General features: G+C 40.8%; 2 protein-coding genes across 2 annotated transcripts; both read left to right on the top strand.

The window, feature by feature from the left end:
- On the top strand, positions 1-20,018 carry mmp16b (matrix metallopeptidase 16b (membrane-inserted)). The gene is made up of 10 exons (XM_088429458.1): positions 1-537; positions 3,079-3,227; positions 4,111-4,227; positions 7,084-7,388; positions 11,630-11,791; positions 12,568-12,785; positions 12,860-12,998; positions 13,772-13,922; positions 16,017-16,132; positions 16,950-20,018. Exons 1-10 carry the CDS (start codon positions 406-408, stop codon positions 17,309-17,311), a joined length of 1,851 nt encoding a protein of 616 aa, XP_088285584.1. The 5' UTR covers positions 1-405; the 3' UTR covers positions 17,312-20,018.
- Positions 20,019-23,035: 3,017 nt separating this feature from the next.
- Positions 23,036-24,913, top strand: LOC148414596 (uncharacterized). The gene is made up of 5 exons (XM_088430237.1): positions 23,036-23,173; positions 23,567-23,663; positions 23,760-23,879; positions 24,633-24,711; positions 24,788-24,913. The coding sequence occupies exons 1-5, from the start codon at positions 23,082-23,084 to the stop codon at positions 24,874-24,876; spliced, it is 477 nt and encodes a 158-aa protein (XP_088286363.1). The 5' UTR covers positions 23,036-23,081; the 3' UTR covers positions 24,877-24,913.
- Positions 24,914-25,694: the final 781 nt, after the last annotated feature.

The following is a 25,694-nucleotide window of genomic DNA, read 5'->3' on the forward strand; positions in this document are numbered from 1 at the left end:
GACAAGGAGGAAGAGGAGGAGGAGGAGGAGGAGGCGGCCAATCTTGCGCAGACTGCCTGCTTGCCCGCCTGCCTGCCTGCAGCCCCAGTGATGCTGCTGCTGATGCTGCTGCTGCTGCTGCCATAATGGAGCCCGCGATGTAAATAGAAGGATGGCGAGCGCAGCGGACGGAAGACGCCGCCTCACGTGCGCTTGACATCGGACACTTTGTTGAGGACGCCCCTGGCGGCGGACGCTGCGCGCCGTGCATCCATGCCTTTAGCTTGACGCCCAAAGACGCCAAAACCAAACGCGGGAGCTCGGCTTCTCCCTCAACCCCCCTCCCCAACCCCTCTCCTCCCCTCCAAAAAAGCGAGACAGCGACAACAACAAAAAGAGACGGACTCGGGATTCAAGCGGGTCATTATGACCTTAGTCGCCTCGTGCAGTGCAAGGAAAGCGTCGGATTGCGTTCAGGCGGCCGCATTGTGCTTGCATCTCTTGCTTTGGATTGCGTGTGCAGTGTCCGGAGAGGAGCACCAGCACTTCAGCGTCGAGGTACGATGCACACTAACATATATCAAACGTTACGCACGCGGCGGCCATTCCTTTGATTTTGATCCCATCCGTCACCCCAGAAAATGCACAACATGGCTACTCAGGGATCATTTGCGTGTGCGCGCGGGCGTGCGTGTAACCCAAATACAGATGCTTTGTTGGGGCCTGCAATGCATTCATTGATGATGAAAAGTGATAGGCCTCGGCGTCATGTTGATGGAGCGGATTAGCCATTCACACATGCCAGTTGCATAAGAAGATTTGATCGTGTTTTTTTTTCCTTCATTATTTTATCAGCTCTATAAGCATGGATTCCGGCATACCCCTCAGATCAATTTTACGCCCCGCTGCCATACATGTGGGACACGAGCGCTTTGGAATCCGTCACAGGGAAAAAAAAATACACGCACTAGCAGAGCAGCAAGATGAAGCGGGATCATAAACAAGGTGGTCGCGAAACGAAGAGTGACGGACACATAATAGCGAGCGTAGGGGGGACATTTGTGATTGGCTGCCCCTGCGGCGAGGCCGCTGGTTGCCGTGTGAATGGATGCGAGGGAGGATGTAACTATATTGTGTTCTGAGCATCAAGAGTAAAAAAAAACAACAACAAAAAACACCCTTCTCCTCGCTATCCTGCGTGCTGGGGGCCCATTTTGATCTACTTCAGATTTTTTTTTCCGTTTTTGGAAAGCTACTTTTTGGTCACACAATTGCCATAAATGAGACAAAATTGCTGAAAAACTTGATAGATAGATAGATAGATAGATAGATAGATAGATAGATAGATAGATAGATAGATAGATAGATAGATAGATAGATAGATAGATAGATAGATAGATAGATAGATAGATAGATAGATAGATAGATAGATAGATAGATAGATAGATAGATAGATAGATAGTCTCTATCTTGTGAGGGACTATCTCCATCCATCTCAGTTTTTCAGCAATTTTGTCTGGATAGATATATCGAGATATCAAAAGTATACACAACTCTGTTCAAATGTCAGTATCTTGTAACATTAAAAACCAAGGTAAATCATAAATTGCATACATTTATGCTCACCGCCTGTAAACTGTAAGACCACTGTGATTTTTTTCCCCCCGCCAAGCAGGGACATAAACAACGGCAATTATGTGGTTGCACACCATCTATTTGGAGGTAACCAATCATATACAAATGATATTTGTCAACATGCATCTTTTTGAGTGTATCAGATAGTTTTTTTTTTTTTCCCCTTGTAAACATGCACTGTCTGGCTGGCAATTTTAACTGTTCAAAATTGCCTCCGCTTTCGCTGAGGAGAGACTCCATTTCCAGCTGAAGAATAGCAATCACGATAACATGTTACTGCCACCACCTTGATGAGAGTGTGGGCACCTTGGTTTCAGCGGGAGTTACATTTGGGAGTTTTGAAGTGTGCTTGGTTTTATCTACTGCTAACCTAAAAAGCATACAAAGGCAGGAAATTGTTGTCACGTGCATGGAGGAACAATAATTGCCAGTAAATCCTGCAGCTCCTTCAATGTTACCGTTGGCCCCTTGGCAGCCTCCCTAATCAGTTGTCTTCTCGTCTTTTTATTCTGTTTGGAGGGACGCCCAGTTCCTGGTAATGTCACTGTCGTGCCATATTTTCCACACTTGATGAGAGCTTGTCTTTACTGTGTTCCAAGACATATTTTATGCCTTTCAATTTTTTTATGCACCCTTTTCCCAACGGATACCTTTGAACAATGACAGCTCTCTGATGCTGTGGAAACTCTCTGCACAAGATGGCGTATGTTATGACAACAACAAAAATGCGAAATGCGTTTGAAGAAGGTTGACCATCTGAATTTTGTCAATCCATCCATCCAGTCCAACTAGCTGGGTAGTTATATAGCTAGCTACATAAGCTGCCAAGCTAGCTATTATAGCTAGATGCTAGGCTGGTATCTAGCTAGCTAGGTAGCGATATAAACAACCCCAGTTTTAAAGGCTTAAGTAGTATTTCAACATGCTAAGCAGAATAGACTCGTAATCGTTTGATTATTATCATTTTTAAGATATAAATAGCTTGTTTTTATAAACCATCGCGCATCTGAAATTAGGGATGTCATGATTTGCTGATACCTTAGCAATTTATTGAGATATCCCATCATGAAGCGTTTTATATGGCTAGCAAAGCAGTGGTTTAAGCTAAATAAAACATTCAACATCTTTTTTATATGTTTGTGTGTGAGTTGGGGGTGGGGGCATCTGTTTTTTGGATATCTTAAATTAGTTACATTAAATGTTAAATTTGCACACTTTGCAAGTTACCCGGGCAGTTATAGACAGACATATAATTGTTATGATGCTAGCTTTTGTTATGCTAGCTTTTTTGTTATGATGCTAGGTTTGTAGCATCTAAAATGTAATCAAATGTAATGTAAATAAACAAATACATGAACCCAACTCGGAAAATGATGTGATCGGGCCTAACGATGTGATAGGCACATCCACAGACTTCAGTATTAAGTGATAGTGAAGATTCAATGGAATCCTTTCTCTTTTCAGGGATGGCTACAGAGGTACGGCTACCTTCCCCACACAGAACCCCAAATGTCCGTCTTGCGCTCGGCCCAAACCATGCACTCGGCCATCGCCGCCATGCAGCGCGCCTACGGCCTCAATGTCACCGGGACGCTGGATGACAGAACCAAGGAGTGAGTACGGCGCAGTGACGCCCATATGCAAATGTCTATGTGTTTGTGTGTGAAGAAGACAAATCCGACATGTTGTCCTCAGCATCGTGCAGGTGACGCTTTTAACACTTCTCCGTTTGCATGACGATGCGGTAATGTCACGCTGAGGTGAGATTTGATGCTTTCATTTAGAGCCTTCCCTCTGTGTGCGTCATTCATTAGCGGTGTATATATAAATACATATATATATTTATGCCATATTGTGATACCCGTATTAACGTAATATCATATAATAATAGTAATAAAAACAGATATATTATTATTGCTTGTAACAAAATATCAAGACATCTAACGGAATACTGTCGTTTAATATTGAATATGCAGAAGACGAAATGGAATTTTATCGTCATTTTTGATGGTTGTATGGTGCTTATTGAATTTCACAAAAGTGATGAAACGTTCCTGAATTGTATACAAGAGACAAGATTTTTTAAAAGGCTCCAAAAAAAGGAATTCAATCACTCATTGCAACGAGGGTATCATTTCCAAAATGGCTGACAGGAAGTGGCTACAAAACCTGTTAACGGTTTTACTCAACCTTTGTTTCAACCAAACACGGTTGAAATTTCTTTAAAACTTTGAAAAAAAGTTGAGCAGGACTTTTTGACCCCGCCCCCCCAACATCATATTACTTTTTTGTGATAATGTCGTTTCAGGTCTTACGAAGTGACATATTGATATTAATTGTCGTATTTTATCTTGATAAACGTCGTTATATAACTAGGCATAAGTTCTTTGGACTTGTGTCACCCTTTATTTTCTCGCAAAGTTTAGCTGCAAACACATCGCTTTAGTCGAACGGCGACCTTGAATGAGCTCTTTTCTTGCTTGCGTCTGTTTGCAGCTGGATGCAGAAACCACGCTGCGGCGTTCCAGACACGCTGAAAAGTGCTTCCAGGTCACGGAGGCGGAGATACGCGCTGACAGGACAGAAGTGGCAGCGTACGCACATCACCTACAGGTGAGGCCGGGCGGTTGCCGTGGAAACCATTCAGGCTTAGCCGCACTTCAGCATCAAGGAGGAGTGTGTGCCACTGATCACCTTTTTTTTTTTTTTGTTTATCAGCATCAATGGCGATCACATGCTCTGTGTTGCCATGGCAACTGCTCAAAACGTCAGCGTGCGGGAAATTATAGTAGGCAGCGCGCAGGATTTAACACATTTGTGTGCGGGTGCTAGCGATGGCAATTAACAATGTGCCTGGACTTGAATAGCTTTTTGATTCATTACTTTTTTTTCCTTTATTCACTAACATTTCTTGTTACTTTTATGTATTAAGTACATTTCAAAGTTTGTACATCTTTTTCGGAACTCTTTTAGTGCCATGGACGAGAATTTTTGTCATGTAGAACACTTAGGTTGTTTGCCAGTCACAAGAATTCTCATACAATTTTTTTTTTGTGGCCAGCGCTCCTCTTAATATTATTCCAATCGCACGTTGCTGTAATGTATTTGTATTCATATGTAAAGTTTTCTTTTGCCATGAAAAACACATTTTCTCTGTTCAAGTCACTGTTTTGCAGAAAACAGATCTTGACAAAAAAGCAAATTTTCTCCTTTTGTCCGCTTGGTGTCACTCACATGACCTATTTTCAAACAGTGATTTTCAAACAGTTTTTCTAGGTAAAGAATGGAATCCAATCTTTCAAATGGCACCACTCATGTCTACATAGTCATACAATACATTATTTTGTCGGCCTTGAAAAATACGTCAAAATGCTCAAAATCAGCTGGCACTCTTGGGGTTGCCTTTTCAGATAACGTTTGGCACTGAAAGAGTTAAAGAGGAAGTCGTCAGAATTTTTCTTTACAATCTAATATATATATATATATATATATATATATATATATATATATATATATATATATTTTTTTTTTTTTTTTTTTTTTAAGCCTGTATTAGTCCAGACGTGTCTGATTAGTATAACATGTTCGATCATATAAAACCAATTCAGGGCTGACTCGGGCTCTGAATTTGGTCAGGTGACATCCGTAAGCTGAGTCATGATTGATCATCGCCTTAGCAACTCTGAAGTCATTTTCAGTCGACAGCAAGAAGCAAAATGGCTGCCTCTTGAAATCTACAAAAATGTTGGATTTTGAGGCCTAATTACAAATCCTGTATTAAGTATACAGTACTTAGACTGGTTGCGTAGAAAATATTTTTACACTTGAATTCCGCTTGAAGTTAAAGAATTTGATACAAGCATTGCCTATACATTTACAGCGAGTGATTAGTAGAGAGTGTGAGTAGTTTTGCCACCTCTGTGTGTGCAGCCATTATGTTCTATTTCCAGCACGCCAAATAGCTCTCGGCTCTCTTTTTGCCTTTTCATAGCCCGCAACAAACAATTTCCACTCCGGTTCCTGCCTGCAGAATCCCTCATTTCAGCAGAAAATATTCCCGCTCTCATCTCTTATCTCTCCCCCCGATTAGTCTTTGGCCTCCTGTTTTTTTTTTTTTTTAAATGGCTTCTGAGGAAGGCCGATAAACGGGTCTCCGGCGCGGCGGCAGAAATTGACAGGTTTCAGCCGTTGTCGGCGATAAAGCCGTCAATGTATTCAAATCCTTCCCTCCTCTAATTTGAATTGATGAGAAGACTCTCCAAATAGAATGTCAATCAGCGCTGAGCCGCTGACAACGTGTTCTTCATGAAGATGGGAGTCCGGAGAGAGAAGATTCCCAATTCCTCTCTGCCTGCCAGCCGCTGATAAAGAAAGCCGTGTAAAAGTTCGCTTCTGCGCTGCCAGCCTTGAAATAGTCGCAGCAACTTATTTTCTCGCTGGCTAAGTCAAAAAATTTCCCCACACTGACCTATGGCGCTACAATAGATTATCAATGCATTTGCTTTCCATCGAGTTGTACACTTCGCTTCAGTTTGCTCAACGCTTTGCAACTGTTCATTGCTTGTCAGTACACAGTTACTACACTGTCAATTAATTTAATTACAAATGATTATAATTAGCAAGGGCTGGGCTGGCCATCTGGCATGGGGGGCAGATGCCTGGTGGGCCGGCATCTTTGGTACCTAAACTAAATAATTCTTTTTGTAATGACCTAAAGTCATCAATTACGTTAATACTTAATTACCTAATGTGATTGATTACGTAATTCGATTACGTTAACACTTAATTACCTAATGGGATCGATTACTTTAGTACTTTCATGTAGAACCAGCCATTTTAGACCCTCATTTATGCAACAAATTGCAAAAAAAAAAAAAAGTGGCATTGAACTCTAAAAAAATACATATAATTTTGATTGAATAAAGCAAAACAATCGGACATTTAGTAAGTCCTCCTCAACATTAGATGGCACTACAGCACTGCAGCAGTTTGACATCAGCAAATAATTTTCTGTTAGAAGCGTTTACGAGAAGGTCTTTGTTTGCAATTTTTTTGCTAATCTGTTAAATGAGAGAGTGAATACTACCAATCTGAAAAAATCACAACGAAAAAAAAAAACAGGGCATAAGACATTTAGTAAGTCCTCCTCAACAGTAGATGGCACTACACTGCAGCAGTTTGACATCAGCAAATAATCTTCTGTGTTAGGTCTTTGCGAGAACAATTTTTGCTGTGTTAAATGAGAGCGTGAATACTGGCAATCTGAAAAATAACAACACGTAAATAAGCCAAAAAAAAACCCAACTACATTAGACATATACGTCCTCCTCAACAGTAGTTGGCGCTACATATTTTATATAGCAAAATTGCTAAAGATGAATACTCCCACTGGTATCGGTCTAAAAAAATATTCCTATGGTCAAAGGTTTATGTCTACGTGTGGTCATCTGCGTTTTTTTTGTCCGGCAGCATCAAAAACGTGACGCCAAAGGTTGGCGCCCGCGAGACTCACGACGCCATCCGCCGAGCGTTCGACGTGTGGCAGGGCGTGACCCCGCTGCGTTTCGAGGCCGTCCCCTACAGCGCCCTGGAGACGGGCCGGCGCGATGTGGACATCACCATCATCTTTGCCTCGGGTTTCCACGGTGACAGCTCACCCTTCGACGGGGAGGGCGGCTTCCTGGCCCACGCCTACTTTCCCGGGCCTGGCATCGGTGGCGACACCCACTTTGACTCAGATGAGCCTTGGACCTTGGGGAACCCCAACCATGATGGTAAGTGGACCCCGTGGTTGACTACTTTGAAATTGTCACTTTTGACTACAGACGGGCGAGTATCGATACCAAGGTATCGGTAGTCGCGATATCGGCTGCTCTATTGGAGAAGTTTTATGATCACAAATTAAAAATGATCTTTTAAAACAATAGGGAATTGTTATTGGTTTCAAAAAATAAGGAAATGCTACATTGGAATAGATAGTTTTGTTTTTTTAATTGTTTTTTGTGGGAAATTTTGTTTATCAACAGTGGCACTTCTGCCTAGCAACACGCGGCTTGCCCCTCCCCCCATTGAGGTTTTATATACCATGCTATAACCCATCGTTCATCCAAAAACCCTAATGAGGAGAAAATAGTTAGATTAAATAGATTAGAACCTTACTATTAACTGAAGAAGAAAAAAAACGACTTCAAGGGACAATGTGTAAGATTTAGACCATTTTCATTCAAAAGGCATACATTAAATGATTATAAATTTCAAAAACTTGCAAATAAATGTGTTCTCAATGACCAACAGTACGTTTTAAATATAATCGTTGGTCTAGTTATCATAAAATTATATTACATGGGGGGTGGCACTCTTCCTGAGGCTGTCATGTCTGCTATAGCTACAGACAATAGTAAATGCGGCACCTCCTGCAGTCCATAATGAAAAAAACGGTTTTTATCTGACACATTGTCCATGCAAGTACAGAAGGAAAGACAAGTACTTTGTCTCGTCCCACCTCTGCAGGCTTGTTACATTTTGTCATACAAAAACAGAAGTGGGAAGGTAATTTTTGAAGAAAAGAAAACAACAAAAGAATCGCTGAATGTGGGATGTTGTATGTTACGTCAACCGGCGGAAGAGCGAGCACAGAAAAAAATGAAAAAGGAAAACAAGAGATTAAAGTGGGCGTCTCGGGAATACAAAGACAGGATGACAGCATGAGATGTTCCGGCAGGAAAAAAAACAAAAACAAAAACAAAAGAGTATGCAGAAAAGTTTCTCATCATCGGACTGGGGTGTTTAAGGACGCATCAGCCCATCTGCCACTTGTTTTGTTTTTTGTTTTTTTTGGCAAGTGACAGGAGAGAAAGAGCAGCTCATTGCTTTGCAGAATAGTTCAGTATAGTTTACTATTGTAACGCCTCAGTCATTAATGGCAGCTGGTGAACAGGTGATGCAACATGAACTGAACTAAACTGCATACTGCACACAATAAAAAAAAATGTTTAGAAATAATTAAGAGAATCTTGTTATTTTACTTTTTATATATGATTTGAATGAATAAATTGCTTGCACGTTGACTGTAAAATTTAGTTTTTGATTTTTGCCTGAGGTCCAGATGTTAAAAAGAACTGTTAATGGTGTTTTTTCTGGAGTTTAATTAATTTTATCTATTAGTTGGATGACAGAGGTTTTTTTTTTTTTTTTAAGGGGTTACATTGATAATGGGATTATGGCCGATGTAGCGACGGATGGACAATTTTTTTGAAAAAATGGCGGACCGACAATGATGAAGTGGCCCAACTGACAGCAGCAAAAAAATAAATAAATCTAAAATGCCCACCTCTGTTGTTTGGGTGGCGATCGTTGGCTTCTGGATCAATAACAATGTGCTAAGCTCAGCCCTATCACAGCCAAAATCAAATCAAGCCAAGATTGAATAGCTCAAATCAAGGCAAAATATGATCGCTCTTTATCGGCCAAGATATCTGCTTTCTGTCACCTAATTGCCAGGTGCAGCAGGTTTGCTTTACAAAAAACATGGATATGCGCGAAATTCCCCAAACATGGTGAACTAGACTTGGCACGGCACAAAAATTAAGATGCGGCAGTTCTTACTGCGTGTGGCTGAATGTATTTGTCAGTAAGGCCTTCTGTTGATTGGTTCTTTTTCCTCGGGCCCTGTGATTTTTTTCAAACTCAATTTACAACCAAGCAAAAGAATCCACTGAAAGCTAAAGGTTATAAAAGCAGGCGGACAACGAAAGCTTCCAGGCCACGTTGTATGCGAATGGCCGTTGTGGTCAAATTCCTGTCCTGCCCGGTGCTTCTCCGCTGTGTCTGGAAAGCCACGCAGCCTTCTAATGGGCTCTCAGAGCAGTGTAATTGTAAATGATGCATGTTGACACGTGCGCTAATGGTGGCCCCGGACGCTCGCTGGCTGGCTTGGGAGTCCTTGTGGCGCAGGAGGCATACATACACAAGGAAGGGGGAAGGGCGGCGGGATGCGTAACCTTTTAGCTGCCGGGCCCGGGTCGCTGAAAGCTGTCGGGAGTGGATATCATGTCTGAAAGGGCAACAATCTCCTCAGGAGCCAGTCGCTCATGCATTATATGGAAATGTGTGACTGTATAAAATTGCTTTGGCACTGTGAGCTGCAGGTCGACTTCATACATGCCGGCGGGGCCATTTCTATTTTTTTTTATCCAGAGAAAAAAAAACATCTTGGAGTTCCGATGCTTTATAGGTTGTAATAACCTGTGTTTTATTGCAACTGTTGCCGCGGACAGCACAGAGCATTAGTGCCTGTAAAATGCAATTACTAAAATATAAATGTTCTCCATTTTGTAAACCTACGTACAATGTAACCATACATGTACGCATGCGCATGTATCCATATGTATATACATATAACATAAACAACACATATGTAACTGTACATATAATACATCTGAATGGATATACACAGACACAAATGCATCACAGCACATATGCGTACTTACACATATATATATATATATATATATATATATATATATATATATATATATATATATATATATATATATATATATATATATATATACACACACATGTACATATGAATATATACATATATTTATATATCATGTAGATGCATTCATTCACATATACATTCATATATAGTCATATATGAATTAAGTACACGTATGTACATAATACTGTATGCAGATGTATACACATGTAAATGTATGCGTACATATAGACACATATGTACACAAACTGTAAACTTATACTTATGCATGCATACATACAGTACACACATACCATATATGTACATGTACATACTGTACATATTATACATATAAGTAGGCATATGTACATGTATACAAACGTATATGTCAGCACACATATACATTTTATACCTAACCATATGCATACAGACATATATATACAGTATGTTTCATGTGTACACATATACTGTGCATATATACACGTACGCATGTACATATACTTACTTGTGTACAAGTATACATACGTATACATATTCATACACATTTGTACACATGCACATACGGTCGCACACCTACAGTATGCTGTACATACTGTATGTACGTACACGTACATGCATACATGTGTACATGTACGCCTATGTACATGTAAATATACATACACATGTGTACACACACACAGATACTGCTTACATACAGTACATAATACATACTGTAAATACACATACATATGTACGAATATACACATGTATACATGTACATGCATATGTGGACATACATGATTATATGGTCAGATGCGTACAAATATAAATACACATACATACGTAAGAAGCATACGTACCCATACACATATGTAGGTATACAGCCGTACATAAGTATAGTCAAATTAAACGGCCAATTCGGTGACTCTGTGCCAAACAAGGTGCACCACGGGTAGCCACCGCAGCGTGACGCACCCCTACTGGCGGCATGATCTTTTTTTTTTCCCTCTACAATCAGCGGTGCCACCACTCCGTCAAAACACGAGGTAACAAACAATTCCACGTCTCCTCCTCCTACCAGGCACGACGGGCTCCTTCGCTTGTTCAGACCAACATCACTCACTTACAAAATGTACTGTTCATCGAGCGCGCTGGCACGCCGCCGTTGTCGTGCTGTGCGTGTGCGAGTGTGATACATTATCATAAATTGTCATTCACAGTTACAGGAGGAACACACTGACCCCATTTGGGTAATTACGGGCATCCAGTCACCCAATCGCTCGTCATTTTTGCACCTCGGAAGCAAACATTTTTTTCCCCCATGTTGTTGTTGTGAAAAAACCAGCACGACACAAGCTGTGAACAAATTCACGTTCATCCAATGACTCCTGTTTAAATGGGTCACAGAAATTTAGCCGGCTTCTGTAGGACATTAACTGAAAGCTTCCACGGGCATTAAAATTAATGTGAATCATAAAAGCAAAAGTATTACGCTCTTTGAGCCTTCTTTCTAAACCTGTCATCGATTGAGCTTTTTCTCCCGGGTGCCTTTGGCAGGCAACGACCTCTTCTTGGTGGCCGTCCACGAGCTGGGCCACGCCCTGGGCTTGGAACATTCCAATGATCCCACCGCCATCATGGCTCCTTTCTACCAGTACATGGACACGGAGAACTTTAAACTACCTCACGACGACCTGCAGGGCATACAGAAGATCTACGGTAAGAACTTCGCAACAAAACAAGATCCGATTTTCTTCAATCATCATGCTGTTGTGATATTGATATAGCTACAATCATATATCCAATACATGCTGTGTGTTGATTCTTATTATTTAAGATATATATTATTTAAGATATAAGATATATAGCTAGAAGTCACACAGACCTTTTATTTCATACTACAAAATTTTGCCTGAAATTTTTCAGTTTTTGTGAAATTTGTAATTGCGCTGCTATTTATGTATTGATTTTTTTTGAATGAATAATGGATTGTGATGAAATATTTAAAATGTTATAGATAGGTAGCCTTTATTATCATTTCATCTGTGCAAGTAAAACGCAATGAAATTTTGACTTCTATATACGCATACAATACAATTGGCTGCAGTTTGCAAGTCTGGGGGGCGCCACATGGGGCACTCTGAATCAAAGCAGAGTAAAAGCTTACATAAGGGTGAGGGAGGAGGAAAAAAAACAAAACAAAAAATTTTCGGCCATGCCCCAAAGAAGGGCATAGCACAAGCCTGGAAAAAAAATCCTCACACATACGCCAACAAAAAGACAATACATACAATATAAATTATGGATTAAAAAACATGAATAAAAGATTGTATTTGTGTACTTCTATGTATTATACTGAAACAGTTAATCCCGCAGTATAATTATATTTAAAAATATGCGTATAGTTTTTCCATGACATTTCAAATATATTTTTTGTAATGTAAGAATTTTCTGAGAAAATTGGACCTAAAAAATCTATTATTTTGCTTGTTCAGGTCCCCCCGACAGAGCCCCGCAGCCGACCAGGCCCCCGCCCACGGCGCCCCCGCCTCGCTTCCACCTGCCCTCGGACCCCCGCAAGCACGACCGCCACGCCAGGCCCCACCGCCCTCCGCAGGGGGCCAAGCCATCCAACCCAAACTCCAAACCCAACATCTGCGACGGGGGCTTCAACACGCTGGCCATCTTGCGGCAGGAACTTTTTGTCTTCAAGGTAAAAGCATCCCAGCTGGGACCGACAGCGCTGATGGTGCCAGTATGCTCATGATTTTTGGCTTTTATCCATAGGACCAGTGGTTTTGGAGGGTGCGGGACAACTCAGTGGTCCCTGGATACCCCATGCAGATCAACTACTTCTGGAAAGGCTTACCTGCCAAAATCGATGCAGTCTATGAAAACAGCGAGGGAAAATTTGTATTCTTCAAAGGTAATAAAAGCAACATACACATTTTGAATTCAAAAGATTATCGGTTAGTTCATAATATAAAGCATTCAAGAAATGTTGTTACATTTTTTTCTGCCTCAATTCCATGGACACAGTGCTGCTCCTTCTGGTGTGTGCACCTTGCCCACAAGGGGGCAGTACATAGGCCTTTTTACATGGCACTTGGCTCAACGCAGGACAAGAGTGTGTCAGTGCAAGCGTGCCCTTATTTGGAAGTAGTTTCTTTATGGTAAACCAGGCCTACAGTATAGACTTTTCCTGACGGTTGGACGCCAACTTGACTTTATGCAGCAATAAATGTTATAATCACTGCAACACCGGAGCGCTCAGTTTGCGTGTCGCTTCTATTTTGCATTGTTTAATTAGCGTTAAAATAGTGGACGTCTTGAAGGCAATTTTTTGTAGTTTGCGCAACACACATTCTCTATGTTTCATGTTCAGTTAACTTCAACTTGGCGGCGGCATCTAATGGAGCTTTGCGCTGCTAGGAAAAGCATTTTTAATTTTGAAACATTTTACTCTAAGCTGCGAACATGCAAGAAATTTTCATAGGTACAAAAAAAACCAACATAACATAACACTCGCATGTCTCACACGGTCACACATCCATCAGGCAGATTAACGTGACATCTGTCACCCAGTTGGATCAGGGTGGGTAATTATTCCGTCGATATGTCTGGTAGAAGGAGGTCATAAGCATAGCAATGAGAACGACGGACGAGGTTTCCTAAGGCGCATTTGGCCGTCGTCCTCAGGTAACCGCTTCTGGGTGTTCAAGGACACGACTCTGCAGCCGTCCTACCCTCAGGATATCTCGCTGTTTGGCAGCGGCATGCCCACGCAGAGCATCGAGACAGCCGTGTGGTGGGAGGACGTGGCCAAGACCTACTTCTTCAAAGGAGACAGGTCGGTGGCGTGCAACATCTCGCCGGGGGCGGGGATGGGAACGTTGCCGGCCGCTTGATTGAAAACTTGATTTAGAAGAACAGAATTATCTCAGATTTTCTAAAAAAAAAAAATGTGCACTAAGGTTGGGATGAGATCTTGTGCGGCGAGATCTCACAAGATTACAACGATAGGAATTTCTCATCACTGTATTTCACAAGATATATTTTTTAAACTTTTTTGGCAGTGGAGCATACAGAAGAACGCACTGCTTGTTACCGCTCTAAGAAATAAAACAAATGGGATTTAAAAAAAATGGGATCTACACTTTCACTTTAATTAGACTTCCGGGCGCCGATAAGCGAGACTTCAAGGGATGGAAAGGGCTAAACGTTCACTTAGTGTATAAGGTTTAATCATTTAAATATATATATATATATATATATATATATATATATATATATATATATATATATATATATATATATATATATATATATATATATCTCAAGCCAGACCAAATTGTAATCTTCGGTCCACCACTAGAGGGCGGCATTTGACTTATTTATTCTTTTTTTTTTCTGTACATCATGTATATGATATATATATGTACATATATGTGTCTGTGCACACACAATGCATTGTCGTGGTATCAGCTCATGGTATCAGATCCTCGAAATTAGGTGACACAAACTCAGACTTGGTTTCCCATAAATGTGATTAGGACATCTCTATTTAATACACACCAGAGCAGAGTTTAAATGCTCTGGATAAACTTTTGTTGACATCCAAATGTCGGTCTTTTTCTGACTGATATCAAGGGAAGGAAAATGCTGAAATTAGGACAGATTTCCACTGTGTATGTTTCCTGTACATAAATCAAGGTGTCTTTGAGGTAGTGTAGCTTCTTCCTTGTTGAACAGGAATGTCATCGCCTTCTAAACTTGAGTCTCGCAGCTTGCCAGCATGTGACATGTTTGCACAGCTGTCACTATAAATCATCTCCAGCAGAGGTCAAAAAGAGGGCAACGCCACACTGACAAATTGCTTTGTCACAATCACCACAGCAACAGTGGCATTGTCACACATTTTGTTTATTTTCTCGCATGTGACAGGATGATGATGATATCAGTCTATCCTGCTGCTTTTCCTGATCACATGTTTTGATATGTAAATAAATTAAATTGATGGCCAAAGCGAGTTGAAAATTAAGGCTGAAAATCTATTTTGTTGTGCCCAAATCGGTCCTTAATGTTGGTTGCGTGGACTGGACATGAAATGTGAAATTAAAAAATGGGCAAGGAGATTTTTTTTTGGCACCATTTCCAAAGAAGATGACTCCCACAAAAAGATCAAACGGGCAGGGGTGGGGTGGCAGTTGAGAAATTCAGAACAACTCGTGATCAGTTCATTTATTCATGGCTAATCTGGGCATGCAATTGTTTTTCTTTGTATACAGTATTCCCTTGTTTTTCACGGTTAATGGGGACCAGAATCCTGGGCAGGATTTTCATGCATGTGAATGTGGGTACCTGAATTTTTTTAAAATTGAAAAGTATTCATACTTTACATAATCAAGATAAATATTACTGCAGTACACATATTTACGAGTACTTTATCTTAAATTATTAACCCTCATACAGTAACTGTACTGTTGTCCCTTCCGGTTCCAATTCCCTTTTGATGTCGTCTCACGAGAGCCGTGGTGATATAAGCGGTGCCCGGAAGTCTAATTAAAGTGAAGCCTGTTACTGACCAAGCATACTAATCAGCGTTTACACTTAAATTCCAATTTATTATAAAAGAAATTTATTTAAGAGATTTACAACGCAGCGCTGCTTTCTCCTTCCTTCGCGTCAATCTAACCTGCATTTGTGCATTAATAAGGGAGAGGGCACTCCTACAAGACACGTGATTGCGATCAGATTTGGCATAATAAAGAAAACAATAATAAAGAAAACAACTGGCTAAGGTGATAAATACATCAAAACGACAAAGGTGTTGAATACACGCGAACAACAATAGCAAAGCAATTGAAAATCCCAACACTTGGCTAATGGTAGAGGAACAAAACTCTGCTTCTATTGAGCGTGGCGTTTGTGTGGCATTTTGCAGATACTGGCGGTACAACGAAGACATGAGGACCATGGACCCGGGTTATCCCAAGCCCATCACCATCTGGAAGGGCATCCCCGACTCTCCGCAAGGGGCTTTCGTGGACAAAGCCAACGGTACTGGACTGTTCAAATCCCATTAGAGAGAGATAGGAGCGGCGCACAGTTCAATGGCGCCGTTGTTTCAAAGCCGCTTTCACGGCAACATTAAGCTGCTTTGCTTGTTTACACTCAACACAAGGAAGTCGCAATTGCATCCGTGTGTGATTTGAGTGTCATGTAAGCTTTGACCTGCCGTGTCACGTGGCGCATCAACAAGAAGAAGTTAGGATACCATATTTGAAAGATATTCAGTACCAGGAGTAGGGCTTAAAAACAACAACCACAAAAAAAAATTACCCTGAACGTTCCTCGACACTTTTCCACCCTTTCAAAATGGGAAAATGTATAAATTAGTGTAATGGTATCAAAGAATCGAAGTAAGGAAAAATTAAAAATAACACACATCCTGATTGGAAAGCCAGTGAGCCAGCTAGGGGAAGCGCCGAGTTGTTATGTACTTTACAACAATACATAACAACTTTTACAATTTCAGGTTAGCGTAGACATTTTTTGAACGCACGGAAAGTGCCGGTCAAAAAGAAAAATTTCAAGAATAACACACTTCCTGACCGGAAAGCCAGTGAGCCAGAGGCGGCTAAAGGAACCGCAGAGTTGTTATGTATTTTACAACAACACATAACAATTTTTACAATTTCAGGTTAGCGAAAACATTTTTCGAACGCAAGAAGCACATGTCCACAGGTCCCATTTACTTGTATGACATCCCCGACCGCTCCCCCGGCCCGGTACCAATTCTGGACCGCGCTACTGATAAATATCCCTTTTCCCCGGATAGCAGTGCCTAAAATAAGCGCTCCCTTTGCCCGTCCAGGCTTCACCTATTTCTACAAGGCTAAGGAGTACTGGAAGTTCAACAACCAGCTGCTGCGCGTGGAACCCGGCTACCCGCGTTCCATCCTGCGCGACTTCATGGGCTGCGAGGGCCCGCCCCCGGACCCCGACTGGGACTGGAGCCCCCCGGCGGCCGAGGAGCGCCACTACGAGGGCGGCGACGCCGACGTGGTCATCAAACTGGACAGCGCGGGCGGCACGGAGAAGGCGGTGGCGATTGCCATCCCCTGCGTCCTGGCGCTCTGCATGATGGTCCTGCTCTACACCGTCTTCCAGTTCCGCAGGAAGAGCACGCAGCGCCACATACTGTACTGCAAGCGCTCCATGCAGGAGTGGGTGTGAGCACGAGCGAGGTCTTAACCCTTGCCGCGTTTTGCCCGCCCGCCCGCCGCAACTGCGCAAAAGGAGACTGGGGGCAGCGCGGGAGCCATATCTCTGAAGTCCCGTCTAGCGATCCGCTCAGACTTTTTTCCTCGAAAAAAAAAACTCGTAAAGAGCGTGACTCGAGTGTGTCTCGAGCTCCTCTGTGTAAGTGGACCTTTGCTTTGATTTGTTCGGGTTTTTTTTTCTCTCCTGTCTGCACACTTGCTTGAAGAAATCTCCCGAGCACCCAGAGATTAGATTAAAGCTCCGACTTGACTTTTGTTCTCCATGAAATCGCCATGAGCTCGGCTTTCTGTTTTTTCATTTCAATTACGGGATGGACCCAGGCGCGAGCGCATGGATTGCGTGGACCTTTTTTCTTCCGAAGACGATGCTGGCTCACGTTTTTCAATTAATTACTCACAATTTGGTGACACTCAGATTTTTTTTTCTTCATAATTTGCGAAGATAGCAGGCAGCAATACTGCGTGGTAGAAACACAACACTTACTTAAGCGGGACCATTTTGCTGGCTTTTTCATCGTTAAAGAAATCGGTACCGGCCAAATGGAATTCTTTGCAAATTCCGCTCTGAATTCCAATCCAGAGTGCGGAGTTACGCCAGTCCTGAGCGGACAAACAAGATTAGTCTCGAGAACACACAATTTTAGTTCGCAATGCGACATTTTGTCCGAGCAAATGTCTAATCGCCACCGATTTTAAAGCATGTCAATTAAACCCGCTGGCGGTCAATAGCAAACGTTGATGTTTGACAATAAAACAGTCAAATAACAACTTCACAAGGTTGGAATCAAAGGTATGATGGTGAGCTAATACAGCTCAGTACCAATAGAATAAATTAACCGCTCGTCTTTTGCAACGGTAGAAAAATGACCCAGGTAGGAAAGACATATTTACCAGGCACTAACTAATAGGAATGGGACGAGATTGTTTTTCGGGGGCTTGTTGGGCCAGAAGTGCAATAAAATAGACGGGGAGAATGCGCTGCCTGTCAATCTACTCCATTAAAGTAAAACAGCCAGTTAATGCTTCAAAATAAACAGTACCGTAACAAGTAATATAAGAATGGCATCGTATGCTTTTATTTTGAAATGGTCTACTTGATAATCATTGAGAGTGAGCAACCGGCGATGTAAACAACACGGCGTTTTTTGTTTTTAATTGACATTGGCATTGTCAGCGGTGGGAGCTTCTTGGCCTCGATGTTCGCGCCATACGAGTGTTCTCGTCAGCGCACAGCTGTTGTCGACGCGTTTATTTGGACAGGACGTTTGGGCGACAAATATGGAGCGTCACTCTGTCCCGTCGGTAGGAATATTTCAAGACTAGCAGGGAAGTGCGGAGACGCCAACTGCTACAATCATCCAGAACTGAGTTTTCGTAACTCGACAGACTGCATTACCTTCAGAGCATTATGGTCTGGCAGATATCACGTAATTGGTAAATATTGGTACACACGTAGTCACGTTTTTAATCATTCTGATTCATTTCCCCAAAATTTCTTGATGAAGATCTTTTTTTAACATTTAGGTGACAAAGTTATGACCTAGGGCACCCACCTCACCCCAATAGCATCCCTCCAAACATGTGTGTGTCTCATGGGAACAACCGAGAAGGAAAAGGGGACAAAAGCACGCAGCAGAAGAATGCTTTTGAATATCTTCCTCTGGGAAAGACCCGGAATGTCACGACACAAAGCGGGATGCGATACGCATGTCAATCGAGTGCTAAGTAGCTGAAATTGCCAATTAGTTTTACTAACAGCAACGCTAACTGAGATTAAGGGCGAAAACGAAATCGCTGAGAACAGAAACAAACCCTGTTTTAACTACTACCACCGCTTGAATTAATGAGTATATTTATAGAAATAAAAGACGTCTAACAAATATTTCACATCTTCTGTGACATATCTCAAATCAAATATTTATACGCTAAACAATGTCTAACCAAAATACCAAGTGATATTTCAAAAGATATGCGCAGCTTTCGACAGATTTGTATCATAAAGGCAAACTTGAGCGTTTTAGTGGAGCTTTGATGGAACTTTTGGCCAAAGAGCTTCAAGCTGGGCTTATTGTTCTAATTGATGTATAAGGTGTCTTTTTTTTTTTTTTTTTTTTTTAATGAAAGAGCGCAGACGGGCCATCTGCAACGATGTACAGGTGCTTGTGTCAGTCATGGTGGACGTGTGCGTGATGAACTGTTGATTTGTGGGCCCAAAATGGCGGACTGTGCTACCAAGGCCCTGATTTCATGTTAGAGAAAGAGAAATGCATTTGAAGCTGTCATTTGATCTCCTAGACTTCTCATTGCATTCATGATTTTATAGAGAGCCCAATCACGAGTTTTTCTGACACTTTGACAAGTGGACTAACCACATTTTTTTTTTTTTTTGGGCTGCCTTTCATCCAACTTTGTGCTGCTAAGCATTAGGGCTAAGACAGGAAGTAGCTGATAGAACAAAGGAAGTTCAAACGATTTTTATTTTAAACTCCAGACGTGTTCGAGGCCTCGTGTAATAGGACAAAACTTACATTATTGCGTATATATATGTACATAAAATGGAGGATGCTGTCTGCTTGAAAGATTTTTTTTTTTAAATCCATCTACTAGTCCATGGGTAAAGACATGCTGTGTGTTATAAATAAAAACAAGTGCATAATGAATGAGTGAGTGTCTCCTTCAGTGACTAAGTGTGTTTCGGATTTATAGGTTTCCTAATTTTGTAAATGATTTTAAAGGCATTGTAATCAAAAATTGGGGGGATTTTTTTTCCTTCAACCACTCAAATTGTTTGGTGGCATTCGTTCCTTCCATGCATATGTTGGTTAAATTTATTAATACCCACAAAATAATTGAAAAATGGTATGTCTGTCTTTATGGTCCGTGACGTGATGATGACACTTTAAGACATAGGCGTTGATTGGTCTCTACTGCCACCTACTGCCTTGAGGTGAAACAAGTCAACAGAGAATTTTCTGTTTGTTGAAATAGTTTGACCGCCGCTCAAATGAATGTTGCAAAAATCGCGGGAAAATCAATGTCATAAATCCTATCAAAATGCATCTAAAAAAATGTAATGGTTTTATATGGTCCAAAATTTGGACAATGATTATTTATGTACACAAAATCTGGCACGGCACGTCCAGCTGCATTTGCATAGAAATGTCAGAATCGTTGAATTTAGAAATTTTACATGTTTTAATAATTTGCTGGAAATTTCAGCTCCCTAGTGTTTTTCCCCCATTGAAAAATAATCAAAGGAATTTCCATAATTTGTAACTCCACAAGGGTTAACCGTTGTGCAGTATTTTGTACAATCCTTTGAGCTTCATATCAAAGGCATTTCACATCATAGGGAAACTAAGGAAAGAAGAAACTAGGGACCTGAAATTTCACCGACACTGTGACAACATGTAAGAGTTATCACATTAGCAGGAGCATGCCATCACTTGGCTAAAATACAGCAAGAATGATGTGGAAGAAAATGAGCCAAAAATCTTCAAAATACTGCACAAGAACTCTTTGTCTAATCTTTTGATCTTGACATCAAAGGCATTTCACATCAAAGAGAAAGCATTCAACAAAGACAGTAGAGAGCTGAAAATTCGCCCAGTTGGTGACATCTTGTCAAAGTTCAACATAGCACAACCAGTTATCACACTAATGGGAGTGTGACATCCCTAAATAATAATAAATAACAAATATCCGCTATAACTGCAAGAATAATGTGGAGGGAAAAAACAACCGAAAAATGATCAAAATTCTGCACAAGGATTAAGCTCTGCTGGAGGTCATATGAGCCTCCCCAGTGCCCCAGATCGTCTTCTGTGGCCTCACGCTTTACGTCGGACGTCAGCTGACATGACAAATAATTGTCATGCATGTCAGCGGGAAGAACACAATTTCATACTTGACGTCTACATGCTCATTGTGACCCACGTGCCAATGACATATGACTCCTTAAATTAGTTCCTAGCTCGTGATGCGACGCATTGTTTCCGAGAAACATGGCAGGTCCATAATTACATATGGGGGGGGGGGGGGGGGGGGGGGGGGGTGTTCATAATCAAATCAATTGCGGTGTTGCAAGCAGAAATTTATACAATCCTGGCAAAAATCAGACCAGGATATGACTGTGGATTAAAAGTAGAAGTGCAATGATTTATCAACAACTAAGCAACATTTGAGCTCATTTTATATCATGTTGCCGAGCAAATAGGTCAACCAATCAGGTTAGTGCATTTTCTGCAGTCATTTTGGGGGAGAAAAAAATCCATTACAGTGTGGTGTATTTTCCAATCCTCCAATTCCAACATTTTCACATTCACGGGAAAGCATTTAAAGAAGACACTTGGGAGCTGAAATTTCACCCAGATGATGACACCATGTCAAAGTTCAACATGGCACAATCATTTAGTTATTACACTAGCAGGAACGTGCCATCCGTTGGCTAAAATACTACGAGAATGATGGGGAAGAAAATGACACAAAAATGGTTAAAATATCGCACAAGGGTGAAAAAAATCGCTAGTTGCAGCTCTAATAATTTGAATACACAAATCTCAATTCCAATGAGGTTAGAAGATCGCAAGTACACGGATATGTGGTCATCAATAGCGTTTAACTCATTCAATACCAAAGACACATTTTTACGTTTTATACAAGTCAAGACAATCAATCCCAGGTACTTTTCATGTCTTTGACCAACCGAACTTCTAAAAGGGTTGGACAAAAGGAATCAAGTATATTAAGGAATGGATTACTTTAGTAACCTAAAATACTTTAGTAATCTTAAGTATAGTGACTTTAAATAATTACTTTAGTTGAGTAATTGATTACTTTAGTACTTATTTACCTCAAATATAATAAATGCGTTTGTAATTAATTTATTTATTACTTTCAATATTAATTATGGCAGCATTTTTTCAAACTTCCTTAAGCCAAACAAAAAAAAATTATATACAAATGTCTGGACTCTTGGGAAAAAAAAAAGCTTAAAAGTACATCTTTGGGATTGAATGAGTTAAGTCAACATGCAAATTTTGTGGCTCGTCCAGATTTGTCGTTTCTTGCTTTTGTTTGGATCTTGTGGATTTGTCTTGGTGTTTCTTTTGCCTATTGAGTGAATCACATCAGTTTTGGCATGCTATCTTACCAAAATGTCTTGTTTTGTTTCCTCATGTACACTTTGTTACGGCGCTCGTCTTGTGCATCATCTGGAACCGACAAATGAACTCAGGCCAGCCAAAAACACGTCAACTTTTACGGGTTGGGACGTGGTAGCAAGTAGAGGGGTCTCATGACAACACGGTCACCATCCAAAGGATTAAAAAAAATAAAAACAAAAGTCACATCAACTGTATGTTCGGTGCAGGGAAAAAAATACACAAGAAACCACCATGCCGCAACAAAAACATATCAAATCGAACAAAAATATATTAAGAAGAAAAGGCAGCTGATAACAAGGGTGTAATTTTTTCGACATTTACAAACACGCGCACACCCAGACAAGCAGTTCAGACCACCGGGACAGATGTCTGAAGCATAAGATCCCCATGTCAAATAATTTCCTGATGACAATGCCATAACTAAGCAATCGTGGAAGGGCTTGTCAGACCATGACCTCCAGCTGCTTTATAAGAAAGCGGCATCTATCACTCATCCAATTGCATTTTCTCCTCAAGACCAAGAAGACAGACCTCCAGCAGAAGCTCCATCCTGACATCATGAAGACTCTCCTTTTGCTGGCAGGACTGCTTGCCCTTGGGGCTGCCGTGCCCGTTCCTGTGCCCTACCACGCCTTCTGCAGAACTCTTTGGTAAGACCTAAAATGCGTGATTGCCATCCGTCCTTAAAAGGACCTACAACCTTCAAGAGAGAGCTTCATTCGACCTCAAAAATTGCAGCGAAATAGCACGAATTAAAACGTATTTTCATTTTCAAGAGGTTGCTACTTATGTCTGAGATACCTCCAGTCACGTTCTTGCAGTTCACGTTTTGACCTCATGAGGCGCTAGCCATTGTGACACACAGGGTTTTATGTATGTATGTATGTATATATATATATATATATATATATATATATATATATATATATATATATATATATATATATATATATATATATATATATATATATATATATATATATATATATATATATTAGTGCGTGTGTATGTACGAAATGTGATATTGACTTGTGCATGTTTAGGCTCTTTTCTTCACCATGTGCGGTGGTGATCACCAAAGTGGCGCAGCAGATCGAAGCCTTCAACCCCATATTTGCCTGCCCCAAGTGTCACTACATGGTAATGGCCATTACACAAAAACATCAAGATATTTGAGGAGGAAAGTTTGAGTTTGTCAAAAGATAATCAGGAAACGTGCATTGATTTTGCCTCTAGCTGGTAGCTGGCACTCCGATGGGCCTGACCGCCAACCACACTTCGGCCGACGGCCTAGCTGTGGAGAATATCACCTTCGCCTTCAGCCCCACCGTCATGACCGGAGGATGCCGCGTGACCGTGAGTTACGTCGCCCCAGGAAGATGAAAATAGTTTGCAATTTCAGTAAATAATGAACACAAATTGCTCAGCCGCAATAAGTTAGAAATACAACATTTAGAATTAGTACTCACCATTTGTAGTAAAAGAAAAAAAAAGCTTTCTCATGAGGTCCTTTTCATCAAAGTGGAGTCCACTTGTTGACTCAAATCTCTAACCTCCTTCTGCAATTGTCCTGCCAGAAAAAAATGGACTTGGGCATCAGCCACGTGACATTTAAAGCTCACTACTCCTTCACAGTCTGGCAACTAGAGCACTACTGCCATTTACTAGTTAGGGGTGGTACTGCAGATACATTAACAGAGGGTGAAAGGAGAAAAACCTGTTCTCCGGTGTCACACGCCCCGTAAAAAGCCTCTATTTGCCACTAGAGAGCGCCAAAAAACCACATAAGTATGCAGTACACCAGTGCTTCTCAATTATTTTTTGCAAAGGCCCGAATATAAATAAGATTATTATCCATGAAAATTGAGTTAGTACCTGAAAAAAATGTATCCCTTTTATCATTAACAAATGAAAAAAAATAATACAAATCAACTTTCAATAACTGTTAACTACTTTTCTATGTTTATACAGGCTACAGGTTAGTCTGAAAAAATAAATGTGCAAAGTGCCGGAAAATAAATGATTCCAATACTTATTTTCTTGCAATTACACTACCAAAGCCTTTTGGATCATTAAGAGTTTGACGATGCTTTTTTTTTTTGTACCCAGGCCCAGTCCACCTCTCTGGGATTCACCAGCCTTCTAGACAACGGCCTCAACTACTGCAACCTTTACGATCTGATCTCAGGTTGGACTCTCACAACAAATGGCTACATACACATTTGAAGCAAGCAAATGCTAATTTTATGCTAATGCGTTTTTAGCAAGCGGACTGGCCAGCGGACCGGGCTTCATGGAGATGACCAACGAGTGGGCTTGTCTGGGCTACGGCCTGGCCACCTGCAAAGTCTGAAGAAGAAAAACTAAACCACAATAAAGCATTAATAAAAAGAAAAAAAAAAACAAGCTTGCTTGTGCTTTGTTACCTTTGACATTTGCTCGTGTCATCATGAAGATGTTTGTGCATGAAGGCCACATTGACGCTCCTTTAGCACTTTTGCACCACAAAAATTGGAGATGTAGGATGGAAATGATAAAATATCAATAAAAATCAAGACTTGGATGAACAAACATGCAGCTTTGTTGCTGTTCTTGTGCCAGAGGGACAAAATTATAAAAAAAAAAAGCAGGTGCTGCTCCATGATGTGAAACACAACATTTCCAGTTCAATAAACTTAAATGGTAGAAAAACATTTTTACGAGGGTGATGGGGAATAAATTAAATTACTGAATATGATTTTGACTGTGACATAATTTGGTGGAACCAAACAAACAGCTGAACGTTATTTGAGGTCAATCACAGGAACGTTAAATGGTTGTGATGACTGAGCCCCATTTAACTCTTTCAGTGCCATGGACGAGAATTCTCATCTTTTACAATCATAATAACAATATTAAATAATAAAATTCTCAACAAATACGTTTTTTATGGAGGGTAGCTGACACCCTTGACTAATGCTTACCTAATATAAGCCAAGTGTGCACTGTAGTCCTAAATATGAAGACATTTTCATTAAATATGTGCTGCATTTAAATGCCTGTTTTTTTTTATTTTGATTTTTATGTGGTCAGTTATATACGTCAAGGGGTGTGTACACTTTTTATATGTACTGTATATAATAGCCTGCTGATTTATTTATTTTTTTTTTACTTTCATATGTACTGTATATA

The sequence above is a fragment of the Hippichthys cyanospilos genome, chromosome 12 (genome assembly GCF_059441005.1).
Source record: "Hippichthys cyanospilos isolate Australia breed blue-spotted pipefish chromosome 12, RoL_Hcya_1.0, whole genome shotgun sequence".
Classification (NCBI taxonomy): domain Eukaryota; kingdom Metazoa; phylum Chordata; class Actinopteri; order Syngnathiformes; family Syngnathidae; genus Hippichthys; species Hippichthys cyanospilos.